General features: G+C 45.7%; 1 protein-coding gene across 1 annotated transcript in view; it reads right to left on the bottom strand.

Annotated features, from left to right (window-relative positions):
* Positions 1-21,447, bottom strand: part of LOC127573683 (ras-related protein Rab-26-like) — a 336,554-nt gene extending 315,107 nt beyond the window's left edge. The window contains exons 1-2 of the mRNA XM_052022102.1: positions 20,972-21,447; positions 14,220-14,330 (exon numbers count right to left, since the gene is read on the bottom strand). Coding sequence (XP_051878062.1) covers positions 14,220-14,330; positions 20,972-21,163 — 303 coding nt within the window. The 5' untranslated portion in view covers positions 21,164-21,447. The remainder of the gene's footprint in view (positions 1-14,219; positions 14,331-20,971) is intronic.
* Between the last annotated feature and the right edge of the window lie 2,137 nt (positions 21,448-23,584).

Below are 23,584 nucleotides of genomic sequence, written 5' to 3'. Positions count from 1 at the left end.
GGGGGCGTGGTGGGGTGGCATAACTATATTTAGTCACTCACTGAAGTCTGGAATTGTTCCCGGTAACTAGAGGGTGGGAGGAATGGAGGAGGGAGAGAACGGCATGTGTGCTTCTAATTATGAATCAGAATCAGGAGATTGCAGGCCCATTAGTTTACAGCTTAGCTGTGTTTTCTCCCCTTGCCTAGCCAGTAAACCCGTGCTCAAGTGTACTGGGTGAAGTACACTTGAGCATGGATTCACTGGGAGTATTCAGAGGTAACAGGGGTAATTAGGTTAGCAATCCCTCACCAATCTCATTTTATTCTCCCCACATTCACATCAACTGTTGTACAAGATGTTGGTGAGGTCGCATTTGGAGTATTGCGTTCAGGTTTTTAAATTTTAAATTTTATTTACAGCGTGGTAGCAGGCCCTTCCGGCCCAACGAGTCCCCGCTGCCCATTTTAAACCCCCAAATTAACCTACCTGTACATCTTTAGAATGTGGGAGGAAACCGGAGCACCTGGAGGAAACCCACGCAGACCCGGGAGAACGTACAAACTCCTTACAGACAGTGACGGGAATCGAACCCCTGTAATAGCGTCGCGCTAACCGCTGGTCAGCCTGCTGTGGGAAAGATGCCATTAAGCTGGAGAGAGTGCAGAGGAGATTTACGAGGACGTTGCCGAGACTCGAGGGACTGAGTTATGGAGAGAGGTTGAGCAGGCTGGGACTTTTTTCATTGGAGCAGTGGGAATGAGGGGTGATCTTACAGAGATGTATAAAATCATGAGGGGCATAGATAGGGTGAATGCGCACAATCTTTTTCCCAGGGTTGGGGAATCAAGAACTAGAGGGCACGGGTTTAAGGTGAGAGGGGAGAGACTTAATAGGAACCTAAGGGGCAACTTTTTCCACCCAGAGGGTGGTTAGTATATGGAACGAGCTGCCAGAGGAAGTGGTTGAGGCAGGTACATTAACAACATTTAAAAGGCACTTGGACAGGTACATGGATAGGAAAGGTTTAGAGAGATATGGGTCAAACACGGGCAAATGGGACTAGCTTATATTGGGAATCTTGGTCGGCATGGACCAGCTGGGCTGAAGGGCCTTTTTCCATGCTGTATGACTTTATGACTCTAACCCCTCCAGATTCCACCACTCACTCACACAGTAGTGGGAATTTACAGTGGCCAATTAAACTTCCAAACCATGCCCTTGGGATGTGGGAGGAAATGGGAGCCCCCTGGAGGAAGCCCACATGGTCACAGGGAGAACGCGTGCAAACTCCACACCGGCAGCGCCGGAGGTCGGGATCAAACCCAGGTCACTGGAGATGTGAGGCAGCAGCTCTTCTATCTGCACCTCTGGGCTACCCAGGACACCACCGATCCTGACCCAAAGTCCGACAGTCACAATCCTTCAGTGCCTTGGTCTGAGAAGTCACAAGGTTATAACTCAAACTCCTTCAGAAACCTTACCAATTTGAGATAAGCCATCAAAAGCACAGTCAACCTCCCTCGACAGATTTATTGACTAAATTGTCTCAGCACCAGGTAAGATTGTGCTGCAGGCGTCTTTAGCACTTTATGTTTTTTTAAATACATCACTTACTGGGTGAGACAGAAATTCTGCAAAGCCTTTCTCTGCATGGGGGAAACTTTTGGAATTGTCAGTTCCTTGACAGACAGTCAATGTATTTGGTGGTCAGGTACTGTATCCAATTGGCTTCACTCTTCCTTACCTTTCGGCTGCAAGATCAGGTCATAGGTTGGGTATCCTGCAGCAAGTGACTCATCTCCTGACGCCCTGCAGCCTTTCCATCATCTACAAGGGGCAAGTCAAGTGATTAAACACTCTCTGCTTGCCTGGACATGTGTGGCTCCAGCAACACTCAAGGAGTTCAACACCATCCAAGACAAAGCCTGATTGACTGGGATCCTATCCCACAGCCTATACAGTGGCTACAAAATGCACTGCATTAACTTGCCTATGTTACTCTGACAGCACCTCCCAAATCTGCGACCTCTACTTCCAAGAAGGACAAGTACAACGGGTGCATGAGCACACCACTGGCTGCAGGTTCTCCAGTTCAATTCCCGCCGCTGTCTGTAAGGAGTTTGTACGTTCTCCCCGTGGCTGCGTGGGTTTCCTCCGGGTGCTCCGGTTTCCTCCCACATTCCAAAGACGTACGGGTTAGGAAGTTGTGGGTGTGCTATATTGGCGCCAGAAGCGTGGCGACACTTGCGGGCTGCCCCCAGAACACTCTACGCCAAAGATGTCTTTCACTGTGTGTTTCGATGTACATGTGACTAATAAAGATAACTTAAGATTCCCATCCTGACTTAGAATCAAAGTCATTCCTTCATCATCACGGGGGTTAAATCCTGGAACTCCCTGCCCAAAAGCATGGTGGCAGCACCTTTACCAAAATTTAAGATGGTGGTTCAACACCACCACCTTAAAGGCAATTAAGGATGGGTAATAAATGCTGGACTTGGCCGCAATGCCCACGTTAAAAAAGATTCTCTTTCCTTAAACTACCCCCACCTCTGCCAAACCTCACTTCCCAGCATTCTGGCCTCTCCTGTGCTCTCTCCTGCCCTCATCCTACACATTATCTACTGTTGGCAACCATGATTTCTTCTGTCTGATTCCAATATCCTGAATCCCCTCTCTTCACCATTCCACCGCTCAATTTTTAAGTCCTCTTAAAGCTCTTCTTCTGATGAATGGTCCCTTGACTACCATAGGTTTTTCTCGAAGTAACATTATCTCTGAATAGAGGGCCGGAATTTAAGCTTGCATGAACGAGACATCTTGCTGTGAAAATAGTGGCAGGGAACCTTTCATTCACCTTGACCTATCAGTTTAGCTCCTCAGTTTAAACATTCCCTGAGCACTGCACTATACTTTGTCAGCTTATGCAAGAAAGTCAATTTTCCAGAGTGGAATTTGAACCTACATCCTTCTGACTGAGAGGCAAGAGTGCACCCCACTCAGGCACATCAAGCAGAGTCTGTCCGCTTTACTTATAATCCAATTTGTCAATCTTTAGCTCACAACCTAAAACAAGCTCAGCTGACAACCATACCAAGCCCACTACCATTTCATCAGCTATTATAACAGCAGTAAGACTGGGACAATTGAGTGTCAGCTGTTACACTGACCAGCTAAAGATCTCATTCAATGTGAGAAAGGGGAGCATCTTGCAAAGCAGAATACTAGCACTTCACCAGTTGAAGTGACTAGGAAGGAAATGCAGTCAGGCAAACACTTAGAGGTTTAATGTGTGATATTTCATCACTACATAACACATGAGGAAACAGAGAAGGAAGATAGGCTGATAAAGGGCTTGAATTTTTCCAGGCTTAACTGATTTAAAAAAAGGGAATAAAAAACACCTTCAAAAGCCTAGTTGGTAAAAGAGTTCATTTTTCAATGTTAAAAATCTGTACCAGCAATACTGTCAACCATGCAGAATTTAGGCTTTCATTCATTTGTTTAAATTGGTAAATTGTTTTATTATTGTCACATGTACGAAGGTCGGGCAGGCACGATAGTGTAGTGGTTAGCGTAACACTATTACAGCGCCAGTGACCAGGCTTCAATTCCAGCCGCTGTCTGTAAGGAGTTGGTACGTTCTCCCCGTGTCTGCGTTGGTTTGCTCTGGGTGCTCCGGTTTCCTCTCACATTCCAAAGGCGTACGGGTTAGGAAGTTGTGGGCATGCTATGTTGGCGCCAGAAGCGTGGCGACACTTGGGGGCTGCCCCCAGAACGCTCTACGTAAAACATAGAACATATGATAGAAACTAACACAGAACATACAGCACAGAACAGGCCCTTCAGCCCACTATGTTGTTCCAACAGAGCTAATCCCTCCTACCTTCAGAATGGCCATATCCCTCTATTTTCCTCTCATTGATGTGCCCATCTAAGACCCTCTTAAAAGCCCCCAATGAATTTGCCTCCACCACCCTATCAGGAAACACATTCCAGGCATCCACCAATCTCTGACTAAAAAACTTACCCCTCTCATCTTTTCTGAACCTGCCCCTGTGTGGTTCGATGTGCATGTGACTAATAAAGAAATCTTATCTTATCGTGGAAAGCTTTGTTTTGCATACCATCCACACAAATCATTTCATCACATCAGTACATCGAGGTACAAGAGAAAACAATAAAAGAATGCAGAATAAAGCGTTACAGTTACAGAGAAAGTGCAGTGCAGGCAGACAATAAGATGCACGGTCATAACGAGGTAGATTGTGAGGCCAAGGGTCCATTTTATCGTACTAGGGAACCATTCAATAGATAGAAGCTGTCCTTGAGCCTGGTGGTATGTGTTTTCAGGCTTTTGTACCTTCTGCCTGATGGGAGGGGGGAGAAGAGAGAATGTCCGAGGTGGGTGGGGTCTGAGATTATGTTGGATGCTTTACCGAGGCAGCGAGAAGTGTAAACAGAGCCATGGAGGGGAGGCTGGTTTCCGTTATGTGCTGAGCTGTGTCCAAAACTCTGCAGTTTCTTGTGGTCACTGGCAGAGCAGTTGCCATACCAAGCCGTGATGCATCGGTATGGGATGCTGTCCATGGTGCATGAATAAAAATTGTTGAGGGTCAAAGGGGACATGCCAAATTTCTTTAGCCTCCTGAGGAAGTAGAGGCACTGCTGCTCTTTCTTGACCATGGCATTTAAAGAATGCTGCACAACCATTAACCAATCATATTTGTTTGTGGGATCTGCTGGTCAGCAGTTGGTGGCAGTGACCTGGTAAGTTGTGTGATAGTGCAGGGCCATTAAATGGAAAATGTTATCCACATCAGGAAGAGACAGCATTCAAGCACTAGAGTAAACCTCCAATTAGAGTTAGAGTGGGGGGAATTGGTAAAAGCACAAAATTGAAGGCTCTTCATCTGAATGCATGCAACATCCTAAACAAAACAGACAAATTAACGGCAGCCACAGAAATTGGTATGACCCAACACGCATTATGGAGGTGGGGTTGCAAACTAACGAAGATTGGGGATTAAATAATCCAGGATATTTAACTTTTAAAAGAGAAAAGAATATTGAAAAGAAGGAAAGATGGTCCTAATTAAAAGGGATGAACTAAAGGCATAACAACTGTCTGAGTGTACGAATATCTGCGATGCTATTATTGTTGATTTCAATTAAACTGCACTATTTGGAAACTGAGAATTCATGCCAAAGCTTTCTTAAAAATAACCGAGTATACTCATTTAGATGCACTCATATAAACCAAAAAAAATCCTGTCAGCAAACCAAGCAAAAATAAAAAAACTTGAAAAATTTAACCTTTAATTATTTCCTGCAGATTCCTTGCACTTAGACAGTCTTCGCATTGTGACCTCACTGAATCGCATTCACAGAGAAGTTATTAAAAATAATCTGACACTGAGTCACACAGGGTGGAGTTGCAGCAGGTTGAAGGGAGAGTTTAAGGAGGAGATAAGGGAGGAGAGAGATGGAGAGAGGAGGCAGCAAATTCCAGACCTCAGCTTCTGGAAGTATGGCCACCAGTAGTGGATCGACTGAACTCGGCGGCTAGAAATGGAGGGGCACAGGGTTCCGGGAGGACTGTGAGGATGATGGAGGTTACGGAGAGAGAGAGAGCGAGAGAGCGAGGGAGAGCGAGGGAGAGCGAGGGAGAGAGGGAGAGAGGGAGAGAGAGAGGGGGGGGAAGAGAGATGGGGGAAAGAGGGGGGGGACAGGGGAGATGGGGGGAGAGAGAGAGAGATGGGGGAGAGAGAGAGAGATGGGGGAGAGAGAGAGATGGGGAGAGAGAGAGATGGGGGGGAGAGAGATGGGGGGAGAGAGATGGGGGGAGAGAGACGGGGAGAGAGAGAGACGGGGAGAGAGAGAGATGGGGAGAGAGAGAGATGGGGAGAGAGAGAGATGGGGAGAGAGAGATGGGGAGAGAGAGAGATGGGGAGAGAGAGAGAGATGGGGAGAGAGAGAGAGATGGGGAGAGAGAGAGAGATGGGGAGAGAGAGAGACGGGATGAGAGAGAGAGACGGGGAGAGAGAGACGGGGAGAGAGAGAGAGATGGGGAGAGAGAGAGATGGGGAGAGAGAGAGAGATGGGGAGAGAGAGAGAGATGGGGAGAGAGAGAGAGATGGGGAGAGAGAGAGATGGGGAGAGAGAGAGATGGGGAGAGAGAGAGACGGGAGAGAGAGAGACGGGAGAGAGAGAGAGATGGGGAGAGAGAGAGATGGGGAGAGAGAGAGACGGGGAGAGAGAGAGACGGGAGAGAGAGAGACGGGAGAGAGAGAGACGGGAGAGAGAGAGAGATGGGGAGAGAGAGAGATGGGGAGAGAGAGAGACGGGGAGAGAGAGAGACGGGGAGAGAGAGAGACGGGGAGAGAGAGAGACGGGAGAGAGAGAGAGACGGGGGAGAGAGAGATGGGGAGAGAGAGAGGGGGGAAAGGGAGAGAGAGAGCAAGGGGGAAGGGAGAGAGAGAGATCAAGGGGGAAAGTGAGAGAGGGAATGCACTGGGGGGAAGGGAGAAGGTGAGGGGGAAAGGTGGGAGGGGAAAAGGGGAGGGGGAAATGGGTAGTGGGAAAGGGGGGGATGGGGGAAGGGAGAGAGAAAGAGAAAGATTAAGATTTGAAGACAAGGTTAAGAATTGTTGAGGATCACCAGACTGGAAACCAATGTAGGTCACCAAGTGTGGGTTAAATTTTTCATGATTTTGAAGAGCTGATCAGAAAAAAAGAGCTGAAATAGCAGTTAGAAGTTAAGACGATGTCAGGGAAATTAGGCAGAACATTTACACCTTATAAACTGGCAGAATAGGTTGCAATTGGAGGGCGCTGAAGCAGGCATTCTGCATGGGATCCAGAGATAATTAAGCAGCACACTGAAGGAGAAGAAATGGGAACGCAAGGAGAAGAACAATGAACAGATGTGATCCATCAAAACAAGATGATTTGTCAGTCTAACAGCCTGTGACTGCTTCGAAAGATGCCCAAGATCTCGATCATTTCCTAACCAGATATTAATCCACAATGTCTTAAGGCTTTCAGACAAAAAGCCCAACAATTCCATCATGAGGGAAGAAATTAAGGAGGATGCTTTCAACCAGGAGGGAATTCCCTTGTGTACTAATCACTCAGAAATCTCTTCGCTCTAGCCAATATAAAGCATTACTGGATCTGCCACTGGTCTTGTGCCTTGCAGATCACAGTCTCTGGAACTCAAATTTCAGCCCAATCACTTGCATTTGAATCTGATGTTTGCTTTTGCACAAAATCCAGCAGAACCACTCCAGCCACCGACATAGTGATTGTCAAACGTCAAGGAGTTCTGTGGTGGGGTCTACAACTGTGAGGACACAAAGGACTGCAGATGCTGGAATCTGGTATTGGTATTGGTTTATTATTGTCACTTGTACCGAGGTACAGTGAAAAACTTGTCTTACAATCCGATCGTACAGGTCAATTCATTACACAGTGCAGTTACATTGAGTTAGTACAGGGTGCATTGATATAGTACAGGTAAAAATAGTAACAGTACAGAGTAAAGTGTCACAGCTACAGAGAAAGTGCAGTGCAATAAGGTGCAAGGTCACAACAAGGTAAATCATGAGGTCATAGTCCATCTCATTGTATATGGGAACTGTTCAATAGTCTTATCACAGTGGGGTAGAAGCTGTGGGCTATCACAGTGGGATGGGTACATGGAGGGGCGGGGATTGGAGGGATAAGAGCCGAACACAGGGAATTGGGACTAGCTGGGTGGGCACCGTGGTCGGCATGGACTGGTTGGGCCGAAGGGCCTGTGTCTGTGCTGTATTGCTGGAGCAACACACAAAAAGCTGGAGGAACTCAGCAGGTCAGACAGCATCTACAGAGGGAGATGCACAGTCAACGAATGTTTAAAACTGTGTTTTAAGAGGAATGAGCCCACGTTCTCATTTCTTCACATGATACAAGTGCTGCTGGCAAAGCCAGCATTTATTCCCCATACCTAGCTGCCCCTCCTAGTGCCTGCCTAGGCCTTTTAGAGGGCAACTGAGTGTCGACCACATAGGTTTGGGTCTGGAGTCACATATAAACTAGACCAGGGAAAGGCAACAAATTTCCTTCCTTAAAAGACCACAGTGAGCTCTATAAGAATCAAAACTAAAAAAAATGTAGATGCTGGAATTCTGAAATAAAATCAGAAAAATTCCACGACGCTTGGCTTGCAGGGATTGTGAAGTCTTAAGGGTGATGTTTCCCCTGGCTTCAGTGACTGGAACACAGGGGTCACAGTCTCAGAAGAAGGGGTGCACCGTTCAGGGCAGAGATGGGGAGAAATTTCATCATCCAGAGAGTGGTGAGTCTTTGGAATTCTCTGCTCAAGAGGGCTGTGGAGGTTTGACCGCTGAGTATATTCAGGGCAACCATTGTTCGATTAAAGGAATCAAGGGACATGCGGTCAGTGCAAGGAAGCAGCGGTGAGGTAAAAGATCAGACACAAACTTAATGTGTGGCAGAACAGGCACTAGCGTTCAAATGGCTTGTTCCTCCTTCTATCTATGGACTTCTGTTCATTCAATTGATTAGGTTAAATTCCAAGAGAGAATTCCATTGCCAGCCCGGCCAATCTGCCCGATGACTGGCTTGTGTCTACCCCTTGGTCAAGATTGCTGGGGATGAGCATTTGTCCATTGGTACAAGTGCTCACAGTGGGATCTTGCCGTGCACAAATCGGCTGCCGTGTTTCCTGCATTACAGCAGTGACTCCACATTAAAAGTAGTTTGAAGGGTATAAAGCTCCTTGGCTGGGCTGAGAGCTTGAATGGGCTGATTAGAAATTAGAGTCTTCCTTTAAATTGCAGTGCAGATAGAGTCATCGAGTCTTACAGCACAGAAACAGGCCCTTCAGCCCAACTGGTCCATGCTGACCAAGATTCCCATCTAAGCTAGTCCCATTTGCCCGTGTTTGGCCCATATCCTTCTACACCTTTCCTATCCATGTACCTGTCCAAGTACCTTCTAAATGTTGTTAATAAATGCTAGAAATCAGATAAACAGAAAACGTTGGAAACTCTCATCAGGTCAGGCAGCATCCGTGGGAAGGGAAACAGAGTTAATATTTCAGGTCAAAGACCCTTTGTCAGAACTAGTCTTTGACCTGACGTGAGGGCAGGCACGGTAGTGTAGCGGTTAGCGTAACGCTTTACAGCGCCAGCGACCCGGGTTCAATTCCCACCGCTGTCTGCAAGGAGTTTGTATGTTCTCCCCGTGTCTGCATGGGTTTCCTCTGGGTGCTCCCACATTCCAAAGACATACAGGTTAGGAAGTTGCGGGCAGGCTATGTTGGCGCCAGAAACATGGTGACACTTGCGGGCTGCCCCCGGAACACTCTACGCAAAAAATGCATTTCACTGTGTGTTTCGATGTACATGTGACTAATAAAGATCTTATCTTATCTCAAGACCCACACCTCAAGGTTCAACCACAACTTCTTCCCCACTGCCGTCAGGTTCTTGAACCCACCTGAAAAACCCTAATCTACCTTACCCTAAAACCCTATAAGATTTGATTCCCTCTCTCAATCTTGCACTAGTGTTGTTATATTTATTTTGTACATGTGCAAGTTATGTGTAATTTATGTTAACTTAAGTTAATGTTGACTTATGTTTGTCCTTGTCGTGTAATGTACTGTGCTGCTGCTGCAAAAAGCTAATTTTCATGATATTTATACTCTGTGTATGTACGCCTATGACGACAATAAACTTGAAATTGTCAACTCTGTTTCTCTTTCCATTGATGCTGCCTGACCTGCTGAGTGTTTTCAGCACTTCCTGTTTTTAGTGAGACCATGGGTTCTTGCAACAATCTGGTAGCTTCATGGACACCATTAACTATTCTTGAATTTACAGATTCATATTTAATTGGTTAACTGAATTTAAATTCCTCAGATACCAGAGCAGGATTTGAACTTGCACTGCCAACTCATTAGTCTGGGCTTCTGAGTGAAGGGCTCTGTAACGTAAAAGAGAAACGAGGAACTGCAGATGCTGTAATATAGATGAAAAATAGGAGGAACTCAGCAGGCCAGGCAGCATCCGTGGAGAAAAGCAGGCGGTCAACCTTTCGTAACATAACCACTGCATTGCCTGGTAAATGCTGATGTAAATCATCACAGCAGCTGCAGCCTCAGCCACTACTGACCATCCCACCCTCACACACCACTGGACAGCAGCCCCGTTTCCGGGTTTCAGTCATTCCTCACGTGGGTTTACTTCTCACTCCTATGAAGTAGCTTCCACCTTACATTGCAACTCTGATATTGCTGCCTTTGGCTTTACAAGGCAGGGCATAGCTGGCAGAACCGCTGCCCCGCGGTGCCAGAGACTCAGGTTCAGTCCTGACCTCGGGTGTTGGCTGTGTGGAGTTCTGCACCTTCTCCCTGTGACTGCGTGGGTTTGGTGACAAAGACGCAAAGACGTGCGGGTTGGTAGGTTAACTGGTTGCTGTAAATTGTCCCGTGCGTAGGCGAGCGGTGGAATCTGGGGGGAGTTGATGAGAATGTGGGAAGAATAAACATGAAATTAATGTAAGATTAGTGTAAATGGATGACTGGTGAGGACTCGGTGAGCTGAAGGGCCTGTTTCCATGTGTATCGCTCTATGACACTCATGGCCCAACTACTGTCTGCTGTGTGACATCTACCGTTAATTCTCCAACAATCTTGTTCTGTCCCCGGTGCCTGAAAATTGGGAGATTCCAGCTCACAGGGTTGGCACAGGTTGGCTCCCAAGTGCACAGGGTCACAACGCGCTGCAGTCCACCCCCCCCCCCCCCCACCAAGGTCCAATCGTCCCCTTGCTTGCGACAAGCGCCTCGAAAAGCAGAGTGGGCCGTGAGCAACAACGAGGCCTCACGGAACAGATCCCAGGCTGGGACACCGCCCTCGGCTCTGCAGACGCAGCAGAGAGAACCTTACGCTGGTCTGTCATCACGCACCAGTGGCTCCAGCAGCCACGCTAATGCTTCCTGCAGCTCCAGCACACATAACATTGTCAAAGAAGCAGTAGAACAGTCAGCTCTGCACAAAATGGCAATAATCTCAAACTTACAGTAAAACTCCAACTACAGGCAGTGCCTGGGTTATGTAAGGGTTCCGTTCCTAAGAAATGTCCGTAGGCCGATTTCTCTACGAGTCAGAAGTGTCCATTTTCCACAGTACCCATATTGTATCATTCTACAAACACTTGCTAAAATTCTTTCATTCCATTGAATAATCTCCCTAACAGCACCCATAATTAAACTAATGGAAAATATACTGTATCCGGTCATTAATGAAACCATGAAACATTTTATTGTTATTACTAGCTTGAAAAGTGCTTTAAAAACGTACGGGAGAATTTGTGTAAAGTCGGACTCCTGTAAGTCATTCGTAACCCCGGGAGGCCTTGCATTTAGAAGTTCTCATGGTTCGGGAACTGGTTCACAAGATGACATTTGCTCTTCCTCAACTCACCGGTGCCCCACTTCCCATGCTCCTCTTTGCTTCACTGGCAAACTCATATTTATAATGTTACATAGCACCCAAAAAAGTGAATTAAGAGTGCCAGAGAGTTGAAGTCATACAGCACAGAAACAGGCCCTTCGGCCCTCCACGTCTGTGCTAATCATTTTGCCCATCCACACTAATCCTATTTGCCCACATTAGGACCGTATCCTTCCATGCCTTATGTACTCAAGTCTCTGTCTAAATGCCTCTTAAACATAGCGTTTGTATCTGATTCTACTGGCTCCTCTGGCAGCGCGTTCTAGATATCAACCACTTTCTGTATACCCATCAGATCCCCTTGGGGTACTAATGGGGATTAACATCCAATGCTGAGGAAAATCTCTAGTCCAACACCACTAAATCCCAAATGTGCCTGGATTATCAGAGGTTTACAGTACTTGGATGCTGGTGTGCAGAGATGAATCGGTGAACAGGACCACACTAATGCAATCTTACATTTCACCAGGCAACTGAACAGTGTAGATATCAGTGCTGCTAGCTGGCAGTACAATTACTCTCAGCAATACAAGTGCAACACAACCGTGGATTAAATCAAGGTCTGGTCTCCTAGTTTATTAATATAATTTAGTGAAAGGCCACTGCTATTTCTCCCAGTCTACAGTCCCTTCCAAAAATAAAATGAACTGAAAAGCAGAATGGATAACCACCAATGTTTCATTGAACCTCTAACATCAATCGGAATTCATATTACACCTCTTAGACAATTCACATTTGCTATGTTCGTGTCTTAGTATCAATGTCTCTATTTTGCTAAGGTACTGAAAAATACTTGGTGATTCAAATTAACAAGAATACTTTATTAAAGGAAAAAAAAAGCTTACATTAGTGGACTTTCTCTCACACAGACAAACTCATTTTGTCCTGATCAACACCTTACATATTGTTACAACATACAAAGAACAGCTGGTCATACACTATAATTCTTCGAACAGTGATCATTAACCAACATTACTTATTAACACAGGTTACAGGTAAGACACCAATGCACCTGTGGACCAGTTTGATACACACAGCGGGGAAGAACTCAGCCAACAAACCAAACTAATGCTTCCCTGGGACCATCATAATGCAGAGATTAAAGACTATGAGCAAAACACATTTTATTGCCTTACTATCAGCAGTGGCTCAGTGGGTAGTTCATTTGACTCCAATTCAGAAGGTCATGGGTTCAATTCCCACTGCAAGAACTTGTGCACAAAACGCTCTGCTGACATTACAGTGCCCTCCCTCTGTTGAACAGCGCCCATCCTCAGCTGGATGGGCTGCAAAGGGTCAGCCCGATCCTGACTTCTGTATCGCCCATACCAAGGCCTGGCCACAGAGCTGGAACTGGGCCGCTACCAAGCAAAGCGGTCAAATTTCCATTTTTGAGACTCTATTTTGAGAATTGTTATACAATCTGTTCGATATCCTTGCCACCGAGTTTAGATTTTAAAAACCCAACAAGTAGCAAGAAAGGCTAATAGAGACTAATGAGCAGTAAGCAAGAAACGATAGCTTTGCAGTTGCATTGCAAGACTCACGACAGAAAACTCGAGTCTAATGATCTGGAGACTGGAGTTCAACGCAAGGGATTTTAAACTTTAGTCAAAATTGCCAAACTTCTAAAAATGCTCTTCAACAATTTAATTAGCCCATCATTCATTTAATGAATTTGCTACCCAATGTATTCAATTGGATAATCAGACAGCACATCTGTTCTGCAGGATAAATATTTGGATAATTCGTATGCAAATATGTCGACTATTCACAACCGTGCAGAGGAATTAATGTTTAACTGTCCAAACCAACAGTCTGCTAGAGACACGCTCAGAAGGCAGCCACATAGGCAGCAGCAATTTTTATTTATAAGGCACATTTAACACTGGAAAACATCACGTGTGTAGAAATTAATTCCTCTGTTAGGCTCCCAAATAAATATGTACATTTCAAAACACATTGAACTGCAATACATTTACTCACTGAAGTGGTATGGGAATGAAGGTTGATACGTAAGCATTATTTCCCATTTGCACACTCACTGAGAAATGATCTTCTGAAGGTGGGGACTTATGACCTGTCTTCAGTTCCTCCAACACAAGCAACCATGCCTGCCTGCACTGCCCAAGATGGTCGTTCACCTGGGGAGGCATTGCCATAGAGAATTGCCAATGTCCCTGGAGGCAATGCCCATTAATCACAGTGGACAATACCTTTGGTTGACTCCTGTACTAGTTCCAACAACAACTAGCAAACCCAGGCACAGTTGGGGATCGAACCCACATCCACCTCAGACATAGGCTCAGCATCCATCAGCACTGCCTAACGGACATGCTAGACTTTAGCAACTCCGTCCTGGTTTTGCGAAGGTGATAGAAACCATGCGAAGTTGCATGTATATTTTTGATTTGATACTTTACATGGAAACAGTGCACATAAAAATCAGTAGGCAACAAAAGAGCCTTTAACGAGGCAGATTCCATGAGCACTGGCGTGAAGTGAAACTAGTCAATAACAAACAATAAGCATTAATATGAATGCAATGCAAATACCAACACACATGTAGATGTACACAGTCCGTAGGGGTTTCAAATAGCAGGCACATGGACAATGAGACACAGAGTTCCCTTCTGTGCTTCGAGATTCATCTCATTGTCCAGGCAGCACATTTAAACACAAGGAAATATAAAACATAAGGAAGTCTCACCCTGAAGTCAATTCCCACTGTAGAAATAAAGCTTCCTGCTAAGAAAGCTCCATCCTTAAAGCGTACCAGCAAACAGGTTTTCCCTACTCCAGAGTCTCCAACTAACATTACCTGAAATGAAACAAGTGATGGTTACTGCAACAAGAACATGAACGCGAGGAAATGATGCAGCTCTACAAAACTCTGGTTGGACCACACTTAAGAGTACTGTGTCCAGTTCTGGTCCCCTCATTATAGGAAGGATGTGGAAGCGTTGGAAAGGGTGCGGAGGAGATTTACCAGGATGCTGCCTGGTTTAGAGAGTATGCATTATGAGGAGAGACTAAGGGAGCTAGGGCTCTACTCTTTGGAGAGGAGGAGGATGAGAGGAGACATGATAGAGGTATACAAAATATTAGGAGGAATAGATAAACTGGACAGCCAGCGCCTCTTTCCCAGAGCACCAATGCTCAATACAAGAGGGCATGGCTTTAAAGTAATGGATGGGAAGTTCAAGGGAGATATCAGAGGGAGGTTTTTTTTTTACCCAGAGAGTGGTTGGGGCGTGGAATGCGCTGCCTGGTGCAGTGGTGGAAGCAGATACATTGGTCAAATTCAAGAGATTACATATGATAAGATTGTATAAGATAAGCATATGGAGGAATTTAAAATAGAGGGATATGTGGTAGGAAGGGGGTTGGATGGTCTTAGGCGAGGTTTAAAGGTTGGCACAACATTGTGGGCCGAAGGGCCTGTATTGTGCTGTACTGTTCTATGATTCTATGAAGAGGGAACAGGCTCTACCAATACCCACATTTTTGCAATGAACCAGAAGCTGTGCCCATTCTGGAATTCCCAGCCTGAAATCCTTTGATTAATAATAACTGAACCAGTTTGTAGATTTTGTTTTTTTACATATAAAGAAAGGTTACTTTGAACAATGCCATGCATAAAACATGAGCAAGATATTATCCTTGTATGACATGGACCGTACAACAGAGAATGGTTTGCATTGGTCTTTGTGCTCCACACTAAACTACTTCACTTGGTCCACTGCGCCCCACCAGGAAGCTGCAGAATTGGCCTCTGAAGCAACAAACAATCTGCTGGAGGAAATCAGCGGGTTGAGCAGCATCTGTGGGTGGTGGTGGTGGGGGGGGGGGGGAGGGAGGGTAGAATTATCAACATTTCGGGTCGAAAGCCTGCATCAGAACTCAGGACATCAGGGCAACCTTTCCTCCCACCGAGGCTGCTCGACCCGCTGAGTTCCTCCAGCAGATTGTTTGTTGCTCCACGTTCCAGCATCTGCCGTCTCTTGTGTCTGAATTAGCCTCTGGCTTGTGTTGTCTTCTCATCGTCTACAGAGGATTGCCAGCAACCAGAGACCCTTCTGAGAAACACAGTGCATTTGGATATCAAGCAAGGACAGCATTGAATTCTCTGGCGATGCCTTCCTTGATGTTCTCTCTCTTTGCTCAGAAGGAGGCCACTCAGACTGCCACCCGAGACTTGTGCTGTGCTAAGGTATTTCAAAATTGACTCTTCTCGATGCTTCCATCAGGCAGGAGGTACGGGAGCCTGAAGACCCACACCTCAAGGTTCAACAACTGCTTCTTCCCCACTGCCAGCAGGTTCTTGAATTAACCTGAAAAATCCTATCACTGCCTTGGACCATCTCTCCCTTAACTTGCTCCAAGGTCGTTTTGTTCAGTTTTATTTTGTTGTGCAAGTTATATGTAATTTATGCTAATGTAAGTACATTAACTGATGTTTGTAATACACTGTGTCATGGTATTTATACCCTGGGTATGTATGCCCGTGACAATAAACTTGAACGTGAACTTCCTCTCTATCTCCACAACCCTACAAATTCTCCTTCAAATCTTTACCCATTAATCAACTACCTCAAAGAGTGGACGGTTCTGATGACAAGTCATAAACCTGAAAAGTTAACTCTGTTTCTCTCTCCACAGATGCTGAGTGTTTCCACCTTTTTCCATTTTTATTTCGGATTTCCAAAACCTGCGGTATTTTGCTTCTGGAGAGTACCAGTGGTTGTGTAAACGAGAGCCTTGGTTTCAGGGGGAAACAGAAAATATTGAGATCAGGGGGCAAAGGGGGATAAGATTTGTAGCAGCATCATTGGATAAACAAGAGCAAGAATTTATTAATTACAAAACTGCTACAGGATGACCGCAAGCAATAAATGTGAAACATAATTAAGCAGAAAGGGAATAACTTCCTTATTATCTCAGCTAGTGACAGCACCAGGCATCCATGAGTGACTGAACTGGAACCCGAATAAATCTGAGATATAAGAGACTGCAGATAAATTGTCCAGAGTTCCTACTCCCTGTCAGTGCCTAGTGTGTGAGGAGCAAATGGGTACGCTAGTAGCAAACTCATTCTCATCAACTCCTCACCAATTCCGCACAGACAGGTAAAATGGCCTCTTTCTAAAGATGCCTTGCAAGGCTGTGGTACTCTCCTGACAGAAAAAACTCTTTCTGAGGAAGAAATATGCTTGGGTGGATTAAATTGCAGTTCCACCAAAAAGTGAACGAGTCAAAGGAAACTTTTGCAAGATCGGAAAGACACAGCCTTCCGAAAAAGATTACATCGAATGAGATAACACTACCAATTACAGGCCATTCTATTGAACACATGAGCTAGTGATCACCTGTCTATAGAACTATTGCTACCTGTAATCTGTTGAACACATCAGAACCCTATAAAAATATGAAAAAAGGATGATGTTCCCTGCCCTCTCATTGGCCCATGGACAACAGCCCTGATGTTCCCTGCACTCCCATTGGCCCATGGACAACTGCCTTGATGTTCCCTACCCTCCCATTGGCCCATGAACAACTGCCTTGACAGTCCCTGCCCTCCCATTGGCCCATGGACAACTGCCGATATTTCCTGCCCTCCCATTGGCTGGTGGACTACAGCCCTGATGTTCCCTGTCCTCCCATTGGCCCATGGACAACTGCCCTGATGAAAGGTCTTGACCCAAATCGTCAACTGTTTATTTCCCTCCATAAATGTTGCCTGACCTGCTGAGTTCCTCCAGCATTTTGTGCGTGTTTCTCCAGATTCCAGCATCTGCAGAACCTCTTGTGTCTTCTGCATGCCCTGATGTTCCCTGTCCTCCCACTGGCCCATGGACAACTGCCCTGACGTTGCCCGTCCTCCCATTGGGCCAGGGAGAACCTTGATAGGAAGATGCAGGGTCGACGTTTCCCCTGACTGGGGTGTCTAAAACCAGGGGTCACAGTCTCAAAATAATGGGTCAGCCATTCAGGACAGCAATGAGAAGACGTTTTTACAACCAGAAGGTAGTGAATCTTTGAAATTTGTCACACAAGGGACTCAGTCACTGAGTATATTCCAGAAGAAGATTGGATTTCAGATAGTAATGGAATCGAGGGACATGGGACAAGTGTTGAGGTAGAAGAGCAGATGGTATCTTATTGAGTGGGAGAGCAGGCAAACAGACTACTACAACTCTTAGTCTGGTGTCTCTCTCCTCCAAATGAGAAGGGAATGCCTTCCAATCCACACCATTTCAACCTGTGGGGATCAGGGACTCTGACGGTGTCTATACACTTTAAACCACAACACTGCAAGTTATTGCTTCACCTTGCTGTAGATCATGACATCAACTCATTTGAACTTTAACAAGGACCGTGCAATGAGCAGTGAAAAGCTGCTATTTGTCGGCACAAGTCAAGAACGGAAAATTGGTAAATTGGTTTACTATTGTCACATGTACCGAGGTACAGTGAACAACTTTATTTTGCACGCCATCCATACAGATCATTTCATTACAACAGTACATTAGGGTAGTACAGGGGAAAACAATACCAGAATGCAGAATCTTGTGTTACAATTACAGAGAGAGTGCAGTGCAGACAGACAATAAGATGCAAGGCAATAACGAGGTAGACTATGAGGTCAAGAGTTGGCGCAAGAGACTGCAGAAGCTGGAATCTGGAGCAACAAATAATCTGCTGGAGGAACTCAGTGGGTCAAGCAGCATCTGTGGGGGGGGGGCGGTGGTGGTGGTGGTGGGTGTGGAGGAATTGTCGACATTTCAGGATAGAATAAAAAAAATCACCCCTGGCATGACAAAGCAAATATATGTAAAACATCCTATAAATAAACTGGAGTTAGGAGCATTTTTGTTTGAAGCGTTCCATTGCTTCACTTGACTTGAACTTATGGAAAAGATATTATCCTTGAAGCAATCACATAAAGACCCCTTCCCCTGAGATGATGGATCAAATCATTGGATTCCTTGGGTTACAACCCAGCCAAGGTAATATTGGTTTACTAGATCTCCATCCAAGATGTCATTAGGTACTCAATCTTACATTACTTCTCTCCCAGCTATGATAAGAGTTTAACCCATCCAAGATGTCATTAGGTACTCAATCTTACATTACTTCTCTCCCAGCTATGATAAGAGTTTAACCCATTCCCATCAACATTTAGCTGTGGTTTCCATCAGCTTTAGAATGCAGATAATCAAAAGCATCTTTCTTTTTAAACAAAGACTGATCTTTACTTGGAAGATTTTTCTTTTCCCTTTTCAACCAAGACTGAGGATCTGCTTTGTCAATACCAAAGGGAGAATCCATTGCTTGCAAATAATAAGGCTGGCTAGCATCTGGACAGGGGATTTGGGTGTGACAATAGTCGGTGAGGGTTCAGGATGAGGGAAGAGGCTAATCCCACAGGAGGACTCCCAAGGTGATTGCTTGGTCTTTCTGGAAGGGATGTAGTCTTCTTCCTGCCTCCTCTCAGGATTACTATTGATATTGGTTTATTATTGTCACTTGTACTGAGGTACATTGAAAAATTTGTCTTGCACACCATTCATACAGATCAATTCATTACACAGTGCAGATACACTGAGGTAGTATAGAGTGCATTGTGGTAGTACAGGGTAAAAACAATAACAGAATACAGAGTAAAGTGTCACAGCTACAGGGAAGTGCATTGCAGGTAGACAATAAGGTGCACGGTCAAACAAGGTAGATTGGGAGGTCAAGAATCCATCTCATCATATAAGGGAATCGTTCAATAGTCTTATCACCGTGGGATAGAAGCTGTCCTTGAGCCTGGTGGTATGTGCCCTCAGGCTCCTGTATCTTCTGCCTGATGGGAGAGGAGAGAATGACCCAGGTGGGTGGGGTCTTTGATTATGCTGGCTGCTTCACCAAGGCAGCGAGAAGTATAGACAGAGTCCAAGGAGGGGAGGCTGGTTTCCGTGATGCACTGGGCTGTGTCCACAACTCTCTACGGTTTCTTGCGGCCCTGGGCAGAGCAGTCGCCGTACCAAGCCGTGATACTACCTGGTGACCTTCAGTGATGACTGCACCAGCTTTGGTTCTGCTCTTCTGGAACAAATGCCCAACGAGCAAGTTTATTCCAGTCCCAATGATCCTAAACACCCAAAAACTGCAGTGCCTCCTGAGCTTGAGGTAAGAACAACTCTCTTTTTCACAAAAGGGACATTTCCCGCAATGAAGGCTCAAGAGACTGCGGATGCTGGAATCTGAAGCAACAAACAATCTGCTGGAGGAACTCAGCAGGTCGAGCAGCATCTGTGAGGGGGAAAGGGACTCTCCACGTTTCAGGTCAAAACTCTGATCAGGTCCTGATGCAGGGTTTCGAGCTGAATCGTCAACAATTCCTTCACCCCCACCCCCACACCACAGATGCTGCTTGACCAACTGAGTTCCTCCAGCAGATTGTTAATCTCTCCTTAATGACTTTTTAAAAACAAAAGGATTGTGCGAAAATTTGGCCCTCACTTCTGAGATTTGAGCCACTTGCTACCCCCTTGATTGAGGACCCAGAGGTTGGTAAAAGAGGAGTTAACTCGGCTCCCTGATGAACAGAACACTTAAATCTCATCTTTTAATGGGCTGTCTGTTTTTGAATGAGATGTGTTTTCTTTCCAGATTTGCAATACTTAGCAAAGACTGCAGTCAAACCAGGAAACGATAGGTCAATTCTCAAGAGCCCTTCAACCACGCACGCAGTCTGGTATCACTTCCACTGGCTATTATATAAACCTTCTTGATTAACCTCATAATCCAGCTGTCAATAGCTTTATAATTTATACCCGGAGGGGATGGCACTTTAACGGTGAAATTATGTAACATCGGTGTTAAGGAAAGAGCAGAGAAAAAGATGCACAAAACGAGCTGGACAGACCAAAGGAAAACATTTACCAGGCTGCATTCGGAGAGCAGTGGGTGGGGCTAATTGGAGAGAACTTTCGCAGAGATAGCACAGGCAGAACGGAAGGAATGGCCCCCTTCTGCACTGCAGGCTGCCAAGGGAGTGCAGGCAAATGGATCGGTGTGCTCTTGCTTAATTTAACCATCTCCCGGGATAGTGAGAAGGGAAACACTGGAGTCGGCGTCTAAGTGCTCTCGCATAGATATAAATAAGAAGTGATGCGGGGCATCAAGCAACGTGGGGAGCATAAAGCGTTAAGTTGAATGGCCTGCCTCTTTGTTGTACATTCCATGTCAAAATAGCAACGCGTTCTTTTTGTATAAAGAATGTAACATCTGGTAACGCAGAAGCTTTAGTTGCCTGATTAAAATAATCTCAGTTTCTGTCAGCTTTTGATTCCATTTCGAGGTGAGTTCTGAACATGAGATGGAATAATGCAAACACATGCACGCATGCAATAAATCCTTCGATACACACAAACGACCACAGGTCTGCCAGCCTCCTTGGCAAGAACTAACCTTAAATGCAATGTCATAAAACTCGCTGCTGTTACTCAGGGATGGTCTGTTTGGAAGGGTCACCCCATTAATCGGACCCTGGGCCCCGGAGTTGGTTTTCGCCGACTTCTCCTGTTCTTTGCTTCTTCCTGCTGGTAAGGTGGTGCTCGGAGACGTGCTACTTTTGCTCTTAAGTGTCTTTTTCCTCGACATTTCGAGATCTGCTCTGCAGCCTTTCAACTGGGAGGAGTTTTTTTTTTGGGGGGGGGGGTTAAAAAATTTTAAAAAAGCACTGTTTGCGAGTTTGCAGTCTGTGTCCCCCCCCACCAAGGCGTGAAATGCAGGAGCTCTGTGGTGACTGCAGTGCTTGCTGTTCACCTAGTTGGAAGGATCATGTCTGTTGTCAAAATTGGGACGTGCATCCTGAACATCTCACCAGCCACTTGTCCACCAGCCCGGATTCCTGCTTCTGCACGCGTTGCCCTCTCGCTCCAGGCACGGCCACGCCCACCCTGCCCTGACAGACAGGGCGGCCAGCAAATCAGCAAAGCCCCTTCCTACCCCGAGCCGGCATCTTATCCAATGGGAGCAGAGATGTGGGCGGGGCGTCGCGAAATTAACTGTAAACATCATACACTTTGCTGTGTAACCCTTTGAGAGCTGGTCATTGTCCATTTGCACGTATACAGTGCTCTTCACAATGTCCCAAGACAGTCAATGCAGTACTTCCTTGAAGTTGTCATATAGGAAACGTGGCTACCAATTTGCTCACAGCAAGATCTCACAAGGAATGATATCATGATAATTGGATAACACCTCAACAATTCAGTGCCCATTAGACCTTCTCCCGCCTGGCCCAGGAACAGCAGGGAGACTTTCATTGAAAAAGTTAACCTTCTCCTAAGAGAAATCCGGCTACTGGAACCCAGCTGGTGATCAGCTGTACGGAAATTCGCTACTTTTGAAGCTGTGCACTCTTACATGAAGGCACCAAATTTTTACTTACAAACGTTCCCACATGGAAGTTCCAGCTTTTTGGTGGAAGATTTGGGATATCCTGTCTTTATGATGTTGGGCAAGGGATGAATTTTGGTCAGGACACTGGAGAAAGCTCCTCCGAGTTTACTCAGAATAATTCCCCAGGATCTTTTGAAACCATCTGAGAAATGCAGACAGTGCTTCGGTTTAACGTCTCCCTGATTCCCTCAGTAAAACACTGAGCATTCTGACTGGTTGCATCACCACCTGGTACGGAGGCTCCAATGTGCAGGATCGAAAGGGGCTGCAGAGGGTCATAGACTCAGCCAGCTCCATCACGGGCACAACCCTCCCCGCCATCAAGGACATCTTCAAGAGGCGGTGCCTCAAGAAGGCGGCATCCATCACTAAGGACCCTCACTACCCGGGGCATGCCCTTTTCACATTACTACCATCAGGGAGGAGGTACAGGAGCCTGAAGACCCACACTCAACATTTCAAGAACAGCTTCTTCCCCTCCGCCATCAGATTTCTGAACGGTCCATGAACCCATGAACACTATCTCGTTGTTCATCTTTTGCACTATTTATTTATTTTTGTAACTTTTATGTCTTGCACTGTACTGCTGCCGCAAAACAACAAATTTCACAGTATATGTCAGTGATAATAAACCTGATTCTGATTCTGATGGGAAAATTACTTCTTCCTGTGCAGTAACGACCCTGTGATGCTCTGTAATCGGTTTTGAACATTGCATCTTAAGCATTGAGTACAGGAGTTGGGTGCAGGAGTATGGTTGAGTTGAGTACAGGAGTTCACAACTGTACAAGTTGTTGTGAAACCACACTTGGAGTATTGCATACAGTTCTGGTCGCTGTTGGATTCGACTGTTTTAATTAGTTTTTTAAACATGTATAATGTTTAATACACCGCAAGTGGCAGCACAAGGAATGGCCGCTTACTAGCTTATTGGTTCGTCCATCAGGTGAATATGTGCTTTTTCATTGGTTGGTTTGGCCACAAGTATCTAAGAGGTTTCCTGATTGGACTATTGTTAGCTAAAGAGTATCTCTTATATCAGGTATAAAAGGTGTCACTTTTTGTTAATCACTCTCTTGCTCGTCTCCACCCCGCCCCCCCAGCCTGAGCTCATCTTTTGCTCCCTTTGTCTTGGCTCATCAAAGTTAGTGCCATGTGCTCTGTGACTGTTTCTTTGTTTTAAACTTTCCAATAAAACTTTGAAGCACTAAGTTGTTTTCAACTCATTCCTGGACTCCTGAAAGAACCTGTGGATTCGAAAATAACCAGATCCAACAATGTCCAGCTGTAGGAAGGATGTCATTAAGCTGGAAGGGATGCAGAAAGGATGTTACCAGGACTGGAGGGTTTGTGTAATTCGGAGACATTCAATAGAATGGGACTTCTTTCCCTGGAGCGAAGGAGGTTGAGAGGTGACCTTAAAGAGGTATATAAAATCATGAGAGGAATAGATAAGGTGGAAGGGCACAGTCTTTTTCCCATGATAGGGGAGTCTAAAACTAGGTTTAAGGTGAGAGGGGAAAAAACTAAAAGGGTCCTGAGGGGCAACTTTTTCACACACAGGGTGGTGGGTACGTGGAACCAGCTGCCAGAGGAAGCTGCAGAGTTGGGTACAAT

This window comes from Pristis pectinata, chromosome 8 (genome assembly GCF_009764475.1).
Source record: "Pristis pectinata isolate sPriPec2 chromosome 8, sPriPec2.1.pri, whole genome shotgun sequence".
Lineage (NCBI taxonomy): Eukaryota > Metazoa > Chordata > Chondrichthyes > Rhinopristiformes > Pristidae > Pristis > Pristis pectinata.
This window is presented reverse-complemented; position numbering and strand designations above follow the sequence as displayed.